The sequence below is a fragment of the Mesoplodon bidens genome, assembly GCF_964165515.1.
Source record: "Mesoplodon bidens genome assembly, chromosome: 13".
Taxonomy (NCBI): Eukaryota; Metazoa; Chordata; class Mammalia; order Artiodactyla; family Ziphiidae; genus Mesoplodon; species Mesoplodon bidens.
The window spans coordinates 16,971,599-16,989,167 of NC_138169.1; the positions used below are offsets into that span (position 1 = coordinate 16,971,599).

General features: G+C 51.7%; 1 protein-coding gene across 3 annotated transcripts in view; it reads left to right on the forward strand.

Moving 5' to 3' along the window:
- The window catches only part of BICDL1 (BICD family like cargo adaptor 1), a 97,336-nt gene extending 80,016 nt beyond the window's left edge, over positions 1 to 17,320 (forward strand). For 2 of the 3 annotated variants that reach the window (XM_081251976.1, XM_081251978.1), the window contains 3 exons: positions 5,946 to 6,076; positions 12,572 to 12,692; positions 15,782 to 17,320. In XM_081251976.1, the coding sequence (XP_081108102.1) occupies positions 5,946 to 6,076; positions 12,572 to 12,692; positions 15,782 to 15,943 (414 nt within the window). In that variant the 3' untranslated portion in view covers positions 15,944 to 17,320. Of the gene's footprint in view, positions 1 to 5,945; positions 6,077 to 12,571; positions 12,693 to 13,280; positions 13,326 to 15,781 lie in introns of those variants that run through there. The other variant, XM_081251977.1, reaches the window with a different exon arrangement.
- The last annotated feature ends 249 nt before the right edge of the window (positions 17,321 to 17,569 follow it).

Consider the following 17,569-nt stretch of genomic DNA (forward strand, 5'->3'; position numbering starts at 1 on the left):
CCATCTCTCCACTCCCCTCCACTCTCACCACCTCTCTGGGTGGCCGGCTCGCTCTCTTCTGCTGTCAGAGCTCCCGGAGAATTGATGATGACTCCTTAGAAGAACAAATAAGGCAGACCAGTGAGGATTCGAGAGCCCTAAGGGAACTCATGGAGGGAGAGAGGGGTAAACTGAGGCAGAGCCTAGAAGAGCTGCAGCGGCTCCACAGTCAGGTGAGCACCCCCATCCTCAGCCCAGCACAGGATATGCACGTGTCCCCAGCTCCCTCAGGACCCTTGTGAGTTTCCCTCACCCACGTCTCTTTGAGAAGCAGTTCTCCTCTGACAGACCCTCAGGGGCGGCGACCTAAAGTTGAGGTGAACTGGGTGTCTTCAAGAAGAGAAGCCTGGGACTTCCCTGGTGGTCCAGTGGTTAAGACTCCGCACTTCCATTGCAGGGGGCCCGGGTTCGATCCCTGGTCAGGGAACTAAGATCCCACATGCTGCGTGGCCACGAAGAAGACAGTCCTCTGGTTTAGGCCAAAGTGAAGTTGTCAGGGATAAGAATAGCTTGACCCTCCATTTCCTCCAGCGACACACTGCCCTCTACAGAGCCCAAATAATTGGGTGGATTCTGGCAGTTTAAAGTGCCATAGCTCCCAGGACGCTTATGGATGGTTTTCCAGCAGCTTCTGAGCAGGGAAGTTTGCAAACCGAGGAACGATTGATCTTTGCAGGCCTGTTCTCCCCTTGTAAGTGCCGTCACCTCTGCCAGCCTGTTTTTCAGCTTTAGAGGCACTTACTGCTGCTCTCAGTGTTCCTCTCCTGTTTGATCATGATCTCATCTCTTAAGAACACTGGAGAAGGACATCTATATTCTGATCTGAAAAGTTTTAAAGGGCTTAGGAGCAGCCCCACCCAAAAAGGAGCTTCTAAAATCTATCCTAGGAGATAAATAAGCGCTCTTCCCTTTGACTGGGGTCACGTGTGGAGGTTCTGCCCCACTTGTGGGGGACACCAGACAGGTACCATTTGAAACCCTGCCCCCTTCTTTCCTTGTCCAAAGCTAGTCATCCCTTCCTGCTACAGGAAGAGGTTGCTGAGAGATGGAATTTAAGCCTGGCTTTCACTTCAGTCAGTATTTCTTAAATTTAAAGGAACTTACAGAAATAAACTCCTGCCTTTTTGGGGTTGTACCCATTAGACTTTCTAGTATTATTCTCTTGGAAGATATTGCACCCCCAGCCATTACTTCTCTCTTCTTCTTGTGAGTGACCACATAAGGACAGGAAGATGCTCCTGAAAGCTGTATTTTGTTCCTGGCCAACCCCTGGGAAGTAGGGTTGGGCAGCCAAAGACATTCTTGTGCCTAAAACCTAAGATCCTCAGGTGGTCGTTCGTTTGGCTGGGGCAGGGTGGGGGAGTGTCAGACCTTCCAAACTCGAAGAATAAAATGCAAGAGAAAGCAGATATAAAAGTTCTTTGGATTAATAAAAGTCGCTTTGTTGCTTCTCTGAATTAGAAAACTAGAAACCCAAGAGGGCATTATTTGGTTCAGAAACATTAGCAAGGTGGAGGTTGCTGAGAGTCTGCTATGGAACTATTTAGGAGGCCATCTCTACCAGGGAATTTTCCTTAAAAGTTCAACTGATAACTGGTTTAGGTCAATTCCTGTGGATTCCCTTTCAAAAAAACCTCATCAAGCAGATGGTTACGCTTGGTCCCAAATAGCATATAGAATTGGGCCTCTGCCCGGGGTCATCTCTTCCTTAGTCAAAGCTGCAGACCTCCCAGCCAAGCCGTCCCTTGGGAGTAACATTGACCTCCCAGGGCAGTGGATGGGATGCGAGTTGAGTTGCCAGGACAGTGGAAATGGCAGACATCATGGCGGGCAGAGGAGCCTAGTGCAGTTAGCTCAGCGCAAGCCTGTGCTGCCCTAGACCCCGAGAGGCGCTGGGTGGATGTGACAAGGCCCCTGCCCTCCAGGGCCTCTCTCTATCATGAGGGGAGTAGGCCAATTTTGTACCCTTTGGGGAGCAGGGCCCAGACAAGTGGCCTGTGACCGAGGTTCCAGCAAAAACGGATCCTAGACTGTGGTCTGACCTCGCCCATGATCCAGCCTGCACTCCCACTGCTTTCTTTTCTCTCCTGGAAACTAGGCCAGAGGTAAACGGTATGGGACCTGGAAGGTGAAGTGCCTGCACAGTACCCCAGCCCCTCAGAGGCCTACCCAACGTTTAAAATAAAAGAGAGCCGAGGTTTAATTTAATTGATAATTACTTGTTTGAGGCAGAAACCCATAGCCAGACCTGAAGACTTGCCTCCTGCCCTCGTGATGGCCGTGGAGAGCTCCCTGCCCACCCACTCAGCCTTTTCTCCCCCATCCCTGCAGCTCTCCAGTGAGCACTGCGCGTGGGGTCTGGAGCTGCTGCCGGGGGCCAGGGAGGACCTGCAGAGCAATATGAAAAGTAGTTATTCTTGGCTCCTTGCCAATTCCCAGGCCAGTCAGCCAGGTCATGGGAGGCACAGTAAGAAACACAGTCCCCAACCCGGTCATTTGGCTCCTTTATGCTTGACTGAAGCACATGCCAGTTACTGCAGGGACATGGAAACTCTGGGGAGTGTGTGCTGGGAGCAGTTGAGGCCCTTACTAATGAGATCTCGGCGACCCCTCCTCTAAAATCTCAGCAGGTTCTCTCTCCTCCATCCTCCTAGCCACTGTCCCATTTCAGACCTTCATTCTTTCACACCCTGCCTTTGGTGCTCACTTCCCAGCTGATTGCCTTACCCCAGCCCAGTCAACCTCCATATGATATGGATCCATCTTTCTGAAGCACAACTTGAACATGGGACACCGCTTGCACGTTCTAGATTGACTTCCCATCATCGAGTAATGGGAAGCCTCCAGCCCTCATGGCACCACGGTCTGGCTGCATCCAGCCATCCACCCTCCATTCCTGTTGTTTCCATCTCACCTCCTTAGCTTTAGCAGAATTGAATGTAGGCTACAGACGGGCGTGGCACAGGCTGCCCTGTGTTCCCACATCTGGGTCTCTTCTCCCGCTCCCTCTACCTGGAAGACTCTCCCCCATCACCTGCACATACAGCCCTACTCACCCTTCAGGTTCCTGATCAGGTCTCACTTCCTCCTCAGAACTCTCTTGCTTCCCTTCCTCAGGGAGCCCCCTGGCCCTGCTTTGTCATGGTTACCCTCACTCCCATCTCACCCTCCCAGTCCAGCCTTAGACCCCCTGCAAGAACAAGCTCAAGGTCTGATGTACTTTTGTCTTCTCCTAAAGCGTCTAGTGCAGCACCTTTCTTAGAGCAGGCATGCAAATGATTGTCAGCCCTGGATATGACTTCAGGATGTTTCCTTTGATGCTATTCAATCTCGAGGACACCCACCTTAATGGGGAAAAGTGGATTTAGGGGTGGCTGCAACGTAAGTCAGCAGATAAAAAAGCCCAGTGGGTCCTCATGACAGCTGTCAGCTGGAAGGTCTATGGGGGGGGGAGGAGGGGGAGGCACTTACACCCTGAGCGGGGCCCTTGATGTTATTTATTTTGTTTGATCCTCACAACAACTTGATGGTGGGGAATAGTTCTTTTTTTTTTTTTCTTTTTTTTTGCGGTACGCGGGCCTCTCACTGTTGTGGCCTCTTCTGTTGCGGAGCACAGGCTCCGGACGCGCAGGCTCAGCGGCCATGCCTCACGGGCCTAGCCGCTCCGTGGCATGTGGGATCTTCCCGGACCGGGGCACGAACCTGCGTCCCCTGCATCGGCAGGCGGACTCTCAACCACTGCGCCACCAGGGAAGCCCGGAATAGTTCTTTTTCTTCCTGCTTTTTATGGAACTTATGTGCAGCTCAGAGAGGATAAGTCCTTTGTCACTCCTAAGCTGGCAGTCTCTACCTTGATCAGGTTTTCCAGGCCAAAGCAAAAAGTTCTTGTGGAGTTTTGTCTGGAGCATATTAAATGTTTGCATTTCCTGCCTAGCATGTAGTTCTATCTGTCACTCACTCAGCTGGCAGAACACCTGGCTGGCCCACAGCTGGCCTGAGGCCACGTCAGGGCTCATTTGGTCTGAGGAGGGCTGGCTGTTTCTTCCAGGTGCTTTCTGGGTCTTGAGGTCTGGCCTACCAGGCTGTGGAACCTGCTAAGAATAGGGTGAGGCTGGGCTTCTCACCTGTTGCCTCATCTGCCTCAAGGCTCATTGCACCTGCATGCCCTGGCCTGTGCAGTTGCCCAGCCCGTTCTTCCCTAAGGCTTCTCACCCTGCTCACTGGAGCTGTCCCTACCATGAAAGCACGGAGCACCAGGTCCTGACATTCCCTACCACGCACCTGAGAGTACAACATCCATTGCCCATAGCGACAACAGATTGTCCTGTATACCTCTTTGCTATTGGGTGTCCTCTGATTTGCTCCTCAGTGGCTGCTACCCCAGGAGCTGGCAACTGTGTTGCCTCAGCTTGGGGGGGTCCAAAGTACCTCCAGGGAAACTTGCTCTTCAGCCTTAGTCCTGGGGCCTTTGCTCAGCTTCATTGTCTAAAGATGATTAGACCTGGGCCTTGAAGAGCAGAGGAGTGTACAGAAGGTGATGTCTGTCCCCTTGTGGGAGGGACAGACCTGTATGTATGGATCTTCCCTTGGAAAGATGTAAAAGTATGTGTAATATTTAATAAGAGGGCAGGGTCAGGCATCCTGACTCTAGTCTGATCCTATCAACTGAGAAGAAGGGCTCCCCGCCTTCCATTCACGCAACAGATATTTATTGAAAGCTCTACCAGGCAGGGTTTCTGGTCGCAGACAACTGAAACTCGCTTTGCTTAACTTAAGCAGAAAGAGAATATATTGGAATTAAATCTGAAATCTTACAGAATCAACAGGAAGGCTGGAGAACTGAGCTCCAAGACAGGAAGCCATGGGGAGTGGGGCAACAAATCCATTTGTTGTCCATGTAATAATTTCCCACTGGCCGATGGCTTTGTTGTACCCTCAAGAGCTGCAGCCCCAGGTGGGGGGCCCAGGTACCTAGGAAAGGATGTCTCTTCTTTTGGCTCCCTTAGTGGGAGGGCATTCTCTGCCTCCTACCAAGGTCCATGCAGCCAGGAATGCCCCAGATAGGAAGGGATTTTGGATGCTGACTAGCCCCAAAATGACAACTGTCTACTGCACAAGCATTTGGGATTAAGCATTGTATGCACGTAGGCTCTGAGACATACAGATAGATAGGACATACTTCTCACATGGCAGAGCTCAAGGTATTCAAGGGGTTACTCTGTACAGTGGGTGGGTTAAGCTGTGGTCACTGAGGGAGCCCCTAGGAGGGGCACCTCACCACCGAAGGTTGACTGCCAGTGAATGGGCTCTGGTGCCATTCACTGAGGCATGGACGACAGAAAAGGTAACAGGCTTGAAGTGAAAGGTGATGACATCATTCTTCTGTCTAAATTCCATGTAGCTTTGACCTGGGGAGCTGAAGGAAGAAGGTGGAAGAGCCAGGCTGCGTCAAGTGCTGTCACAGAAATGGGAGCCAGGTTCCAGGCTTTGGGACCAGCCAGGGCCCTGTGAAACACAGGGCAGTGTTCCATCTTGAGTGGAAGATGGCTAGAAACAAAACTGGAGTCCCTACCCCCAAAAATGTGTTTCAGTGCCCTGATGCGTGTGTGGCCTTCACTCATTAGGTCCCTGAGAGTGCCTTGAAATGAAGGAGGTGCTGTGCTCTGTACTACTGGGATCTGGCCCCAGGGCTGCAGTCCAGGGCTGAGCTCTTCCCTGGCCACTGAGCTCCAGCCTAGCATGAGGCCTCCTCTCTCCTGGAGCAGGGGACAGCAGGAAGTCACCAGCCTGCCCTGCACATAGGCCCTGAGCCTGCCTGGGCCTTGTTCTTTCCTCCCTCTTGAAGGGAAACACCCCAGGCTGGCAGCAGTGGTATCATCACGTTTATCCCCTTCGTCTCTCATTAGGTGACACTGCTGAGTGTGGAGATGACTGCGTTGAAGGAGGAGAGAGACCGACTCAGAATGACATCTGAGGACAAGGAACCAAAGGAGCAGCTTCAGAAGGCCATCAGGGACCGGGATGAGGCCATCGCAAAGTGAGTGGGCACCACTTGTTTAACTGAAAGTAACATGAGTATGTGCTCAGTTTTAAAAGTTAAATCATACAGAAGAATACAAAACTGAAAGTGAGAGTTTCCCCACTACCCGCCCTCACTCCCAATCCCATTCTTCTTCAGACACTACTGTTAAAAGTCAGGTATGCATTTTTTGCAGCTTTTTTACCTATGCATATACAGGTGTACAATATAGTTTTTGCAGATTTCTTTAAAAACATCAGTGAGATGTTGCTCCACATGTCTTGTTTTTTTGTTTCCACTTATATCTTAGAGAGCTTTCCAATATCATTATATACCTTAACTTTTTAATTTTTAGGTTAGTTTTTTGTTTGTTTCTGTTTGTTTTATTTATCATTATAGACATCTTCAAGCATACACAGAAGTGAAAAACATAAGATGAATACCGACCTATGTACCTCTGAGTTTCAACACTAACCACCATATGGCCAGTGTTGTTTCATCTATAGCCACCCACTTCTTCCACCTCCCCTCTGGACCACGTTAAGGCAGATCACAAGACATCATGTCATCTCATCCATAAACACTTAAACATAAACACTTTCACATAAATCTCTATCAGAAAAAGATTCTTTTTGTAAAACACACACCAGAATTATCACATGTAAAAAAGTTTAAAACAATTTCTTAATATCATCTAGTATCCAGTGTTCAAATTTCCCCAGTTGTCCCATAAATGTCTTTTTTAAAAATATTTATTTATTTGGCTGTGCCAGGTCTTAGTTGTGGCACTAGGGATCTTCGTTGCCATGTGCGGGATCTTCAGTTGCGGCATGTGGGATCTTTAGTTGCGGCATGTGGGATCTTTAGTTGCGGCATGTGGGATCTAGTTCCCTGACTAGGGATCGAATCCAGGCCCCCTGCATTGGGAATGTGGAGTCTTAGCCACTGGACTACCAGGGAAGTCCCATAAATGTCTTTTTATAATGGATAAGTATCAGACTCCAAAGTCCACATACTCTGTTTACTTGTTATGTCCCAAAAGTCTGTAACACTTCCCCTTCCATCTTTTTTTTTTCCAATTTGCATTTATTGAAGAAACTGAATCTTTTATCTCATAGTTTTTCTGCATTCTAAGTTCGATTGCATCCCCAGAGTGTCATTTAACATTTTTCTCTGTCCTTTATATTTGTAGTAAACTGGGTCATTTTTTTTAACATTGTAATTTCACTGTTTCTTTTTGTTTTTAATTATTTATTTTTGGCTGTGGTGGGTCTTCGTTGCTGCACGTGGGCTTTCTTTAGTTGCGGCGAGCAGGGGCTGCCCTTTGTTGCAGTGCACAGGCTTCTCATTGCAGTGGCTTCTCTTGTTGCAGAGCACAGGCTCTAGGCGCATGGGCTTCAGTAGTTGTGGCACGCGGGCTCAGTAGTTGTGGCTCTCGAGATCTAGAGTGCAGACTCAGTAGTTGTAGCGCACAGGCTTAGTTGCTTCACGGCATATGGGATCTTCCCAGACCAGGGCTCGAACCCATGTCCCCTGCATTGGCAGGTGGATTCTTTTTTTTTTTTTTTTTTTTTTTTGCGGTACGCGGGCCTCTCACTGTTGTGGCCTCTCCCGTTGCAGAGCACAGGCTCCGGACGCGCAGGCCCAGCGGCCATGGCTCACGGGCCCAGCCGCTCCGCGGCATGTGGGATCCTCCCAGATCGGGGCACGAACCCGTGTCCCCTGCATCGGCAGGCGGACTCTCAACCACTGCGCCACCAGGGAAGCCCCGGCAGGTGGATTCTTAACCACTGCGCCACCAGGGAAGTCCCTAGGTCATTTTTAAATAATGTTTTGGGCTTTCTCTGGCAGAGAAGAAATGCATAAATGCATTCTTTTACATTCAAAACATGTGGCGGTACATAGGCAAAAAACATTTACATATTCCCCACTCCCCTGAAAATTATTTGTCACACACCCAATCTGCCGTATACGCTGAGTGTGAGGAGGTAGAAGGTACTAAAATTGCACCTGCTTTGGGGGCTTTACAACACATTAATAACAACATTTGTGCATCACTTTACTACTTATAAAACATTTCATCCTTTCATCATCCCAGCCACAGCAAGAAGTAATACTTTTTAATCCCACTTTTACAGATGAGGAAGTTCCCCCGGGATCACAGCCAGTGCTGATCACTGGCCTCCACCTCAGGTCTCTGACTCCTGTTCCACATCCTTTCCCCTTACCTCAAGGGTGCTTGTCAGGAAGCTAAAATGAGGTTATTTAAAACAATTTGTAAATAGGTATTATTTGCCTTTTTAAAAGGTAATATGACACATTTTAATTTCTGACTTTAAAATTCACACCTTCCCACTTTTCACTTCCATATACAATTGTCCCCTCCCCTCCCTTCTGTTCTCTTTAATCGTTTCCATCATCTCCGTTTCATAGTTTTACCTTTGGGTCCCCTTGTCTATCTGGTCAGAATCTCATATCAGGTTGTCTTTCAATTTCCAGTTCATTTTGGAATTATCCTTAGTGAGGCTCACAAACCTGTGTTATCTTTGCCATTCCTGGTGGATTTAGTTACTGAGTACTTGAATAGCAGTGTGATATTTTGGAGTGAGACCGTACTTTTATGAATAACAAAGGGTGAGATTGTGCCAAACAATTAGGGAATAAAATGGTAAAATTAGGGCACTAATTGTAAAAGCCCAATGGGAATAAGAAGCAAAATAAGTTAGAAGTAGAGTCTAGTTGGTCACCTCTCAGCTAGACAAGCGGAGGAGAGCTAACCATCAAGCTCTGACCATACTCTGTCATCAGCATGGGAGGTGGGAGATACAGCCAGAGAAAGTTCCAGGATGCAGGAGAGCAGAAAAAACAGTTGTCCAGTCCCCTCCGTTAAAATAAGTGCACCTAGGTCTGACACCTGGGTGACAGAGGAAATCACCAAATCTACCTTGAAATGCATGTCCTTTCCTGCTGCCAAAGGAGGCCCAGTTAACCTCCTGGGGTCTGACTGAGCAGATCTGCACACTCTCCTCCCTGAGTAGGGAGAATTCTGGAGTGAAGCCCTTGTCCTTCCTGGACCCTGTAAAACAGGGCTGGCCTTAGGGAGGGTGTTGGATCACTCCAGGATAGTTCTTTTTCTGTCCCTTAGAAATGAAATTCTGGGTATACAGAAATTCAGACAAGAGACCTAAGGAATCATTCAATGTGGGGGAATCACACATTTGTATAGGACCATTAAGAATTTTACAAGATCCTTTCATGTACATCATCTCCGATCCTGGCTGCACTTTAGCATCCTCTGGGGAAGTCTCCCCCTGCCAGAGCCCTCTCCAGAACAATTCAGTCTGAATCTCTGAGTTTGGGGCAACTTCTTAAAAGCTTCCCCTTACGCCCACCCCGTTATTCTAATGTGCAGACAGGGGTGAGAACCCCCCAAGAAAAATAACTTCCCTCTCTTCACTGGACAGCAACAACCTTAAGGTGTTCCTTATCCTATACAATAGATGAGTTTCAGCTAAGTTAAGTAACCATTTTACCTCCTTGCAGGTGAAAGGTCCTCAGTGAAAAAAATCCAGGGCTAGCAGTCTGCCTTACAAAAACAAAAAGGAGTCAGTTGCTAGTGGTTTCATTTAAATAAGGAATTCTTCTAGCCCTTTGAAATATTCCTTTTTAAAACTGATTTAGGGGGCTTCCCTGGTGGCGCAGTGGTTGAGAGTCCGCCTGCCGATGCAGGGGACACGGGTTCGTGCCCCGGTCTGGGAGGATCCCACATGCCGCGGAGCGGCTGGGCCCGTGAGCCATGGCCGTTGAGCCTGCGCGTCCGGAGCCTGTGCTCCGCAACGGGAGAGGCCACAACAGTGAGAGGCCCACATATCGCAAAAAAAAAAAAAAAAAAAACTGATTTAGGGACTTCCCTGGTGGTCCAGTGGGTAAGACTCCGTGCTCCCAGTGCAGGGGGCCCGGGTTGGATCCCTGGTCGTGGGAACTAGATCCTGCATGCATGCTGCAACTAAGAGCCTGCATGACGCAACTGGGATCCGGTGCAGCCAAAATAAATAAAGTATTTAAAAGAAAAAAAAAGACACATTAAAAAAAAAAAAAGTAGGAAATGCCTCTGAAATAAAAATGTTTTTTTAAAAAACATTATTGACCAGGGACTTCTGCAGCATTGCTTTCCTTGTCTGGGGTTTCCCATGAACGAGAAGCACCAAGATTCCCTAGTGAGCAAACGTTCCGGAGGGTGCAGTCCAAGGCTGTGACACCTAGGTCCGCAAGGTGGGCCCAGCTCGGGGGGGCTGTCAGGAAGGAAGGGGACCCCTCGGTGCCGGGCGGGCCGCAGCTGCTGCTGGACCTCTGCCCCTCCGCCAGCAGCATTACTCAGCACATTCTGGGGTCTACAGGCTGTTCGTGGCGACACCTGCCGGGAGACACCTGTAAGCTCAAGAGGCTGCCCTGCCGCGGGGCGCTAGGGGTTTGCGTTGACGTTCCAGGACCGCGGGGTTGGCCAGCCGGGCGTCCATGACAACCCGCGCCTTGCAAGGATTTCCGCGGTTTGCGGCCAGCCAATGGCAGCGGGCGTGACGGGAGCAGCGTGCGGCATTTGAGATGCCGGAGCTGATTGGACAGGCTCATTTGAGATGCCAGAGCTGATTGGACAGGCTCGGCTCCTGTCCCCGCAGCTGCAGTGCGGGTGGGCGGTCCTGGTGTGAGGAGGTCTGGAGCGGCTTCTCTAGGAAGGGTGGGCGGGGAGCCGTTCTGGGACCTTGGAGTGTCGGGGGAAGTGACCGATTGCTCGGTGGACTTGAGGCCAGAGAGGAAGTGCTGGTCGCGCGGTGGCCCGAGCGGGTTACCCCAACTGCTCTGCCTTCCGGCCGTGCTTAGCTTTGATGTGAGCTGGGCAGCTTCTGCGGTGGGTCCTGTCAAGGCCATGCACATTAGTCACTGGCCCTGTGCGACTTGAAGTTTTGTTGGTTTTGCCCTTTTGAATGTGAAAGTTAACGGTTGATGGGCTTCCCTGGTGGTACAGTGGTTAAGAATCCACCTGCCAATGCAGGGGCCACAGGTTCGAGCCCTGGTCTGGGAAGATCCCACATCGCAGAGCAACTAAGCCCATGCGCCACAACTACTGAGCCTGCGCTCTAGAGCCCACGAACCACAACTACTGAGCCCGTTCACCTAGAGCCTGTGCTCTGCAACAAGAGAAGCCACCGCAATGCGAAGTTTGCGCTCCACAACGAAGAGTAGCCCCCACTCGCTGCAACTAGAGAAGGCCCGCGCACAGCAACAAAGACCCAACGCGGCCAAATAAATAAATAAATTTATTTTTTTAAAAAAAGTAACGGTTGGGCTTCCCTGGTGGCGCAGTGGTTGAGAGTCCGCCTGCCGGTGCAGGGGACACGGGATCGTGCCCCGGTCCGGGAGGATCCCACATGCCGCGGAGCGGCTGGGCCCGTGAGCCATGGCTGCTGAGCCTGCGCGTCCGGAGCCTGTGCTCCGCAACGGGAGAGGCCACAACAGTGAGAGGCCCGCGTACCGAAAAAAAAAAAAAAAAAAAAAAAAAAAAAAGTAACGGTTGATGAAGATAAGGGCTAAATAATGCTCATTTTGGCAGCTGGGCAACCAGTGCCACCTAGCAGAAGCTGCCCAGCTAGTCTCTTGCATTTTTTATTCCCATTCCCTGGCTCCCCAAAAATTGTCCTTTGTGTTGAACAACCATGATTTAGGAATGTTGGGGAAGGTGAACAAAATAATATGTAAAACATGAAAATGTGAAAATACAAAATGCAAAAGTGTGGGAGCAATTACCCATCAATGATCCTCATCCAGAGATAACCAAGTAGACATTTTTGTGTATGACCTTCAAATACACACAAGCAATTTTTCTTTTACAATGCTTGTATCGTATGTGACCTTGTTTCTTGTTTTTTTTCTCCGCTCAGCATACATCAGGAGTATTGCCCCACTGTCAGTAAATATTCAATGTCGTGGTTGTTACTGGTGATAGTATTCCATCATATAATTTACCCTAACTGTTGGCTACAACAATTAGCTACGCTGTGATGATCACCACTGTGTGGCTGCCTTTGCACACACCCTTAAAGGGGGGATTGTTAGTGAAAAGGAGAGCACTAGGAGGTTAAGTCCAACTTGCAAGGGGACTGGCCTTTTGGGGGAAAAATTAGCAGTTCCTTAGTGCTGTGAGGCCTTTGATCTCTGGGTTCCAGTCCTGACTTAAGTGTCATTCTTTTTTAATCACTTCTTGTTTGAGATGGGATGACAGATTATTCCTTCACCTACAGGTTGGTTATGAAAATTGAGAAAATGTATATGAAGGCATGATGCAAAACTTTCCAACCCTCCACAAGTAACATCATAGTTACTGTTACAGTTACTGTTTGTTGTGAGTTTGGGGTCAGAGGCTGTTTCCTCATCCTGAGGACTCCAGGTGGCCCAGGCAAAGAACCTGATGCCTCTGGCACAACGTGTCCACGCTCACGCTGGCTTTTCTGTTTTCAGGAAGAACGCTGTGGAGCTGGAACTGGCCAAGTGCAAGATGGACATGATGTCTCTGAACAGCCAGCTACTGGATGCCATTCAGCAGAAACTGAACCTCTCACAGCAGCTTGAGGCTTGGCAGGTAAGGGAGAGTCTCTGAACCCAGGCTGAGTGTAAGAATGAGAGCTTGTTACTGGAGGGTCCCATGCGTGTGGGGTGAGCAGTAATCCCAGTCTTAACCTGATGAAATTCAGGGCTCATGGTTCCCCAGTCCCTGGGGAAGAACACCTAAAGGAAGATGCTCTCTAGAGCAAGGAACCCCAGGCTGTGCCGGCCTCTAGGCTTGGAACAGGGGCCTCCTTCAGCTAGTCGTCAAGGCTTTGTTTAAATTAGCCAGAAAGAAATGGCCGTTAACGTGGAGGGCCCAGGAAGCCCTATATGACTGACTGAAAATTCACAACTGGATGTTTGTAGTTCAGCCATCCTTGGGTTACCAGCAGCTGATGCTCTTCCCTTTCTCAAAGGCCAGCTTCCTTTTTTCCAAAGAGCACCATCCTGGCACAGGTCTGGGGAAAATGAGTCAGTGTGTCCATCTCTAGGACCACAGTTGTCAGAGTCCACTCAGCCAACGTGGCTGCCCACTGGGCCAGGGCCATACTTGCTTTTTGTTAATGAGGTTAGGGTAGTACAATTTCAGAACGTGGTGTAACCATTCTTGTTTCTCCCCAAGAAATCCTAACCAGATAGATGAAAAGTCCCCTGCGGCTTTCCCAGGCAAGCCCCACATGGAGGGCAGGTTAGAAGTCACTGTTCCTCCAGGGCCCTGCCAGGCAGGCTGCAGGTGCACCGGCTTCCCCCCTAGAGAGCTGCTCCCTGGCTCCCTGCCTCCTGCCCCAAAGCCAGCTGCTGTTTCCTGGCTCACCCACCCTGTTCTTCTCTCTTTTCTCTTGGCTACAGTTTGCTTCCTCAGGGCTTTTTACTATCTGGCTCCTTTGGTTTCTGATCTAGTGGCCTTTCTCAGTTCCCGTACCAACAGCTTTAGTTGTACACCCCTCCTGCCTTTGAGGTGAGATTGAGCCCTCATCCCCCCACCCTCTTCCCTGCCACCATCGCAGTCCTGCCCCTGCCGCCTCCCTTGTGGTCCACCGTGTTGTGTGTCGGTGCCAGCGTCGTCTCCGTACAGCGTGCGCCATGCCATCGCTCGAGCCCCGGCCTCCCTCCTCCTTCCACTGTCACATCCGGTGAGCGCGGCAGCAGGTGGCCCAATACTGACAGGCTGACCCGGCTGACCCTGATTTCTTGGTTCCACCTCCTCATAATTATGGGTTGTTTTATAGAAGTAACGGCCAGCATGGAATTATGAGCAGCCCATGTGTGTGTGTGTATGAAGTTTTGAACTGATATATTTCACGGAATTATCTTGATATAAATCTTAAAGTATAAAAAAAATGCAGGGGGCTTCCCTGGTGGCGCAGTGGTTGAGAGTCCGCCTGCCGATGCAGGGGACGCAGGTTCGTGCTCTGGTCCGGGAGGATCCCTCGTGCCGCAGAGCGGCTGGGCCCGTGGGCCATGGCCGCTGAGCCTGCGCGACCGGAGCCTGTGCTCCGCAACGGGAGAGGCCACAGCAGTGAGAGGCCCGCGTACCGCAAAAAAAAAGGAAAAAAATGCAGTTTGCAATGTACCAGAAAACACCTAACAGCAAAGATTTTTATGGAACACTTCCCAAGTACAGGGCACTGTGCTGAGGATTTGACACGGGGACCTTCAAAGTAGGGACTATATCTCATTTTTGTGAGGAGGAGGAGGAGAGGTGTAGGTAGGAAGTTAAATATGAAGGAGGGAGGGGAGGAAGGCAGGAGAGCAGGACGTGAGCAAGGGGTCCACACCCGCCGCCACCTGGTGACCTGGTCAGGAAAGTACCTTTGTTTCACACTGAAACTTGCAAAGACATTTGAGTGACTGGTGAGAGCTTAGGTGAGTGTGTAGGAGTGGTGGACAAGCTGGTCAAGCTGGGAGAGGGGCCCAGCCAGCCCACTTCCTGTGCTCACCAAGTGAGCAGCTGCTCTGGGCTGCTGAGGTCATCTGCCCCGACCTCAGGAAACACCCAGCCCAAAAGCAGGCCTCACAGTCCTGTGCACAAACAGACACGAGCAGCTGATTCACTCCAGCATTCGGCCCAAGGCTCGGTCTTTTCACCAGGACATCCCAGAGCCCATCGGGTTTAGAGTGAAGGAATCAGGCAGATGCTTGTGTTTCCAGCTGATATTACTAGACAGGGCTGCTTTTGATTCTAAACCAATAGTTTTCATAGTGTGTTAGTGGCGGAACGCCTTTATCAAATGGAATCTTGCACAGACTCAGAATCTAGCAAGTAGAATGGAGAGTGGAGCTGCTCAGTCTGTTAGCCACTCCATGGCATAAAAGCTGATGTTCTGTAAGGTGAAGTCAGGGAGAAGGGGGCGTTTTCTGTGCAACTTTAACACACCGGAGGGGAAAGGTGCTACCCCATTGAGGAAGCCAAGGTAGTGGGCATAAGTTGGAGCAAGACAAGCCGCGAAGATGGTGATGCCCCCTGGCCTCTGCCAGTGGGGGCCAAGCGCGTGGTTGGTGGTCAGCGAGGACGGCACCAGGGAGCCTGTGACCTCACACGTGGGCCTGCCAGGGGTGCATGGGCATCAGCAGTTCAGGCTGGTAGTAGCTTGAAGGGGATGAAGGGGAGGAAAAGCCCCCTGAGGCCAGGACGTTAGGCTGGAGAGCTGGCAAGCTGAGGCCGCCCCAGGGTTTGGTGGGGGGTGGGTACCAAGTGAGAGGTGCCCACCCAGACCCAAAGGGACACAGGAAGCAGGACAGAGAAGGCCGGTCACAGGCAAGGCTGAGCACTGGTGTGGGCTGGCAGGCTGGGTGGAGAGGCAGACAGGCAAGTATCAGCGGCGGCCATCCTCTGGGCCCATAGAGACACACCTGGTCTGTGGGGTCAGCCGAGGGAGTAATACTAGTGAGAAGCCAGCCCAAGCCCTGAGGAGGCCGGAGGTGCCGCGTGGCTACTGTTGTGTCCCCACACTGCGTCCACACTTGCTGCTTGCTTGGTCGTGTCGGGGCAACCGTGGCTGCAGCCGCTCACTCATCTCATCCCTCATCCTCATCTCTCGTGCTTCCTACATTTGCCACCTCCCCGCCCACCCCCAGCGCTGGGTCAGAGCTGCTCAGCCCCCTCCGCTCTGCCCTCTGCAGGATGACATGCACAGGGTCATTGACCGACAGCTGATGGACACGCACCTGAAGGAACAGAGGCGGCCTGCTGCTGCCCTCTCCAGGGCCCACGGCTCGGGGCGTGGCAATGAGCCCAGCACCGCTGAAGGCAAACGGCTCTTCTCATTCTTCAGGAAAATTTAAACTGGGAGGAGTCAGGCCAGCAAGGATGGGTGCACTGGAGACGACTGAAAAGGGGACGTGGGCTGGGGCCCAGCGCACCATGTGTACACGCCAGACCCCACCCCCGGGCCAGGCTCAGCGGCCGCACTGCCCACCCGCACAGGGGCCAAGTCGTCCAGGAGGGCCCACTCGGCCTCTGAAGGCTGCTCTCAACAGAGGGACAGGCAGGAGCCTTGTCACCACTGCCTGGCCACACCCAGCCTGGGCTTCCCTGGGATCCGCTGCTGTTGAGCAGGGCTCAGGCTGCCTCCAGAGTGGCCCCTTGGTTGGGCTCTGCTGCTCAGACCTGATGGATCACAGCCCACCCCGCCTACCCCTCAGTGACTCCCGTGCCCAGCCCCAAGCACCGTTGCCCTTCTGCTTTGGAATACGGGGAACAGAAGAAATGGAGGCCCTTTCTGCATGCCTCAGGAGGCCCTGGCTGCCCCCAGCTGGTCTGAGCCACGGGGCCTAGTCGTGCAGGGCACCAGGCCCCAGCCTGAACCCCACCCTCCAGCAACCCCTGGCCCAGGGAGGAAGCGGCCCCTCACCTGCGTGCATGCACCTCTGCTGGAGCACCTATGGGCCAGGAGCCCCAGCCTGCGGGGCCTGACGGCTGGGGCTACTCTCGCACTCGGCCACAGCGGGCCCTGCCGGGGCTTGGCTGAGGCCACCCCGAGCCTAAGAGGAAGAAGGGCCTGCCCCAGCCCCCGCCACTGCTGCCCGCCCTCCCTCACCCCCTCCAGTGCAGGCCTTCCTCAACGGGGCCCTCTGCAGGCTTAGCCCTCAGCCCTCTCCCCTTCCTGGCACCAGGGCTGAGAGGGGTCTGCTCCTCCCACAGGCCCCTGGCACCTCTTACCTATACAAGTTCTTGGCTCGGCCAAGCAAGTCCAGGCCACAGAATGGCTCCGGAGGGGTCTGTGGTCAGCCACTCCACCTCAAGGGCCGTGTTGGCACCACGGGGTGGACGCCTCCAGATGCTGCCCACCAGGCCCACAGAAGGACCAACCCGGCAACCTGACTCCTGATCCTTCCTCAGCGACCACTTCACCTTCTCTGCTGAGGCCCCAACTCAGAGGCGCCCGGACTGAGCCAGCCCGCAAGCCGCTTTACAAAGGCTCGTCTCCCTCCCTTACACGGGAAAAGCACAGCAGGGATGAGTGGAAAGAATGTACCTATAGATATGTACATACCACAGTGCTGTAATTTTGTACGTAGCAATCATGTAAATACATGTATGGATTTTATAATATACATATTATATATGAATCTATAAAGGCATATTTTTAGAAAAACAGCGCACCACTGCTTCTTTTGAAAATAGTCTCAAGAATAAAACGAATTTCTACAGAGCTTCCCGCCTCAGTCACTGGGTACCTAAAGGGGGGTGTTTGGGCAGAATGCAGCTTTACGTTTTCGAACTGCTGGCTGGCTGGCTGGCTGGCTGTGAAAAGGCAGTGATAGTGAGTCACCCATGCACCTGGGAGGTCACCTCATGCGTTGGTGCAAAATCAGTGGATTCAGCCAGGAAAAGGCACCTCCACTGGAGAGTGGAGGCAGCCCATCAGTGACGGCTGTTTTGTGAGCAGTGACCCAAGGCACCGTGTC